The sequence below is a fragment of the Euwallacea similis genome, chromosome 17 (assembly GCF_039881205.1).
Source record: "Euwallacea similis isolate ESF13 chromosome 17, ESF131.1, whole genome shotgun sequence".
Lineage (NCBI taxonomy): Eukaryota > Metazoa > Arthropoda > Insecta > Coleoptera > Curculionidae > Euwallacea > Euwallacea similis.
In genome coordinates, this window is record NC_089625.1 from 383246 (window position 1) to 386342 (window position 3097).

Consider the following 3097-nt stretch of genomic DNA (forward strand, 5'->3'; position numbering starts at 1 on the left):
TAAGCTTTAGGTCTCCTTTTTAAGCAAATTACTTTTTAAAAGCGACTATATTAAGGGTTATAAAAATAAAATTAAAAATGCGCAAACTTTAAGGGCGTAATAAGCTTTACAGATAATTATGTATAAAGGCTCGTTGGGAGTAGTTTTATGCAGTTGGCTATTTCAGAATGCGAATAAAGTTTATCAAACTATGTTGATACCGTATTTGCGATAAGAAGAAAACTACATGACTCATGTTACATAGAATAGGTCCACATTTACCATGATGAATCTAAAAATGCGATATTATACAGTCAGCGGCAAAAGTGAGTACACACTTAAAAGTTGTACAATTTATCCCGTGGTAAAAAATTTTTAAAAAACCTTATTTAAAGTTATGAATACAGTAGAATGTTCGTATAATTACCGCTTAAAAACATGTTTATATACAATTGGCAACAAGGTAGACTTTGGGGAATCACAGGACTCCATAAAATACGATGCAAAAATGAGTACACAGTCTGTGTATTAGAGATCAGTTAAAACTAAGTACAGTTGAACTCGTCTATTATGGACTCGCTCATAATGGACACTCGGATATAATGGACAACTTTTGAGTTCCCGTTTCTAAGTACATTTTAATCAATGTAATTTAGTTCGGATATAATGGACTCGGTTATAATGGACTTTCGGTTATAATGGACCTAAAATACAACAAAGTCCACTATAAACGAGGGTTATTTTAGGAAAAATCCCGATTTTAGAATCTATCTGCTTTTATATTTTGTATCTATTTAAAGGTTAGTGTTAAGGCTTGCTCTTATATATACAAATTATAAGTTATCCAGATGCAACGTCTATCCAAATCGCACCTTTGTCAGCGATTATCGAGGTTTTACCCGTTACTTCCCGATAAGGGAAATGATATTCCAGCGGCACTCTTTGTCGGTTTCTCGATCACACTCGCTGGTGCCTTTATCACCATTTTTTATTTTGACTGGATAAGGCAGGATTATTGCTTTGTACGACTTGCGAGCGTCCTCTTTGATGCTACAGTTGTTCTGGATACATATTCAGAACGACGTTCTAGAATGTTCCATACGATGTATTTAAGCTTTTGCAGCTGAGGAAAGACGCCTTTTATCCATTGTCCATCGCATGATTTTCATTTATCTACCTCTCGAATTAAGTTGTTAAGTTAAAGAACGAATCTCCAACAGTTGCGTTAGGTTAAATGTAACCAACAGAACATTTTGTGTTGTTGTGTAAAAAGAAACAATGGAAAAAACAAACGTCGTGCAATTTCACTGATTGAAAAACTATCCATCATCAAAGAAATTGAAAATGGAATTCCGCAAATCGAACTATCTAAAAAATTATGTTTAAATAAACAATTTCAAATATCTGGAGACAGCGGGATAAAATTAAAAATCATTTAAAAAATAATAGTGAATCAAAGAAGAAAGTGCGAGCAAGTACACATTAAAAAATTGATCAAATGCTTTATAAGTGGTTTCTTCAAAAACGTGCAAATAAAATTCCTATATCAGGAGATATGTTAAAACTGCAAGCGGAAGCTTTCGATCAGCAGAGTAGTGATGTTTTCAAATGTACCACCGGATGAATAAACCGTTTCAAAAAACGACATAATGTGGTTGTTGGCAAAATTTCGGGTCAGGCTGCATCTGTAAATATTGGAGAAACCAACAGTTGGCTTTCATCAGTCTGGCCTTTATTGTGCAAAAATTATGAAGAAAAAGACATATTCAATGCAGACGAAACTGGGATTTTTTATAAACTGACTCCTGACAAAACATTGATGGTAAAGGGCGAAAAATGTGTTGGCGGAAAACTTTCAAAAGACAGGATTACAGTGTTAGTTTGTACAAATTTGGATGGGTCTGAAAAACCAAAATTATTTGTTATAGGTACGTCAATATGAAATCATACATATTTATTTATTTCAATTATCTTATAAACACTTATGTTGTAAGCAAGTTTCAAAAACCGAGATGCTTAAAAAATTGTAAAATATTACCCACAGATTACACCGTAAATAAAAAGACCTGGATGACTTCAACAATTTTTGAAGATTATCTTATAAAACGGGATCAAAGCCTTTTCCATCAAAAGAGGAAAATATTGTTGCTTGTGGATAATTGCTCAGCGCATCCTCGTCCTCAGTTGCGGAACATTAAACTTGAATTTTTCCCGCCAAATTCAACTGCAGTTTTGCAACCGATAGATCAAGGGGTGATATGGAGTCTTAAGCAAGTTTACAGAAAAGATATGTTGAGAAAAATTATTCGGATGCAGGAAGTTAATGACATTAAAAACTTGACAGTTTTGGATGCTATGAACATTTTGTCTTTGGCTTGGGAGACAGTTTCTTCAAAAATAATTCAGAATTGTTTTCGACATGCCGAATTGATAAAAGGGGCAACTGTAATACAAGAAGAAAATTGGTTTCCAGAAGATGAAATTCCATTACGTGAATGGATTAAAATTCAAAATCTTTTAAGTTTTAACAGTAATGATCAGTTTTTAGACTATGTACGAGTTGATGCTAATCTTATTACTACTCAGAAATTAACTGATCAAGAAATTGTTGAAGATATTTGTTGCAATGAAAATACCGATGTGAATGAGATAGAAGAAGTAAATGATGACGAAATCGAAGAAGTGACTGAATTAGAGGCTTTGAAATCACTTCAAACATTACGAAAATACTTCCAGCGAAGAGATTCTCAAGACGAAGTTCTTAAACAATTAAATAAGTTGGAATTACCTTTGATAGAAAAATATTTCAACAACACATTAAAGCAAATCAAAATAACGGATTTTATTTAAGATTAACTTTATACAGGGTGGCGCACTTCACCTCCCGTCTCCTATAGCTAGGTTATCATTGACAGTAGGATTTCGATATTTTGTATACTTTACCTGTGTCTTAGGACGTACTCCAGGAAAATATTTCTAATTATACAGGGTGTCCCAAAAAAGTGTGACGATACCGAACTTTTTTTTTTTTAATGGAACACCCTATTTTTTTTCACAATTTAAATGCTTTCTATGATTGTCTACATATTCCTAAAATTTTGTTGAGATCGGTTAAATA

The 3097-nt window shown here is 33.0% G+C and overlaps 1 protein-coding gene across 1 annotated transcript; it reads left to right on the forward strand.

Moving 5' to 3' along the window:
• The first annotated feature begins 1815 nt into the window (after positions 1 to 1815).
• LOC136414498 (tigger transposable element-derived protein 6-like) lies at positions 1816 to 2829 on the forward strand. The gene is made up of 2 exons (XM_066398547.1): positions 1816 to 1862; positions 1908 to 2829. Exons 1-2 carry the CDS (start codon positions 1816 to 1818, stop codon positions 2827 to 2829), a joined length of 969 nt encoding a protein of 322 aa, XP_066254644.1.
• Positions 2830 to 3097: the final 268 nt, after the last annotated feature.

Excerpts from the sequence above, each read along its gene's own strand:
- LOC136414498 (XM_066398547.1), top strand. The coding sequence starts at position 1,816 with ATGTGTTGGCGGAAAACTTTCAAAAGACAGGATTACAGTGTTAGTTT. Across the intron at positions 1,863-1,907 it reads CAGGATTACAGTGTTAGTTT|GTACGTCAATATGAAATCAT; the intron begins GTACAAATTTGG and ends TATTTGTTATAG.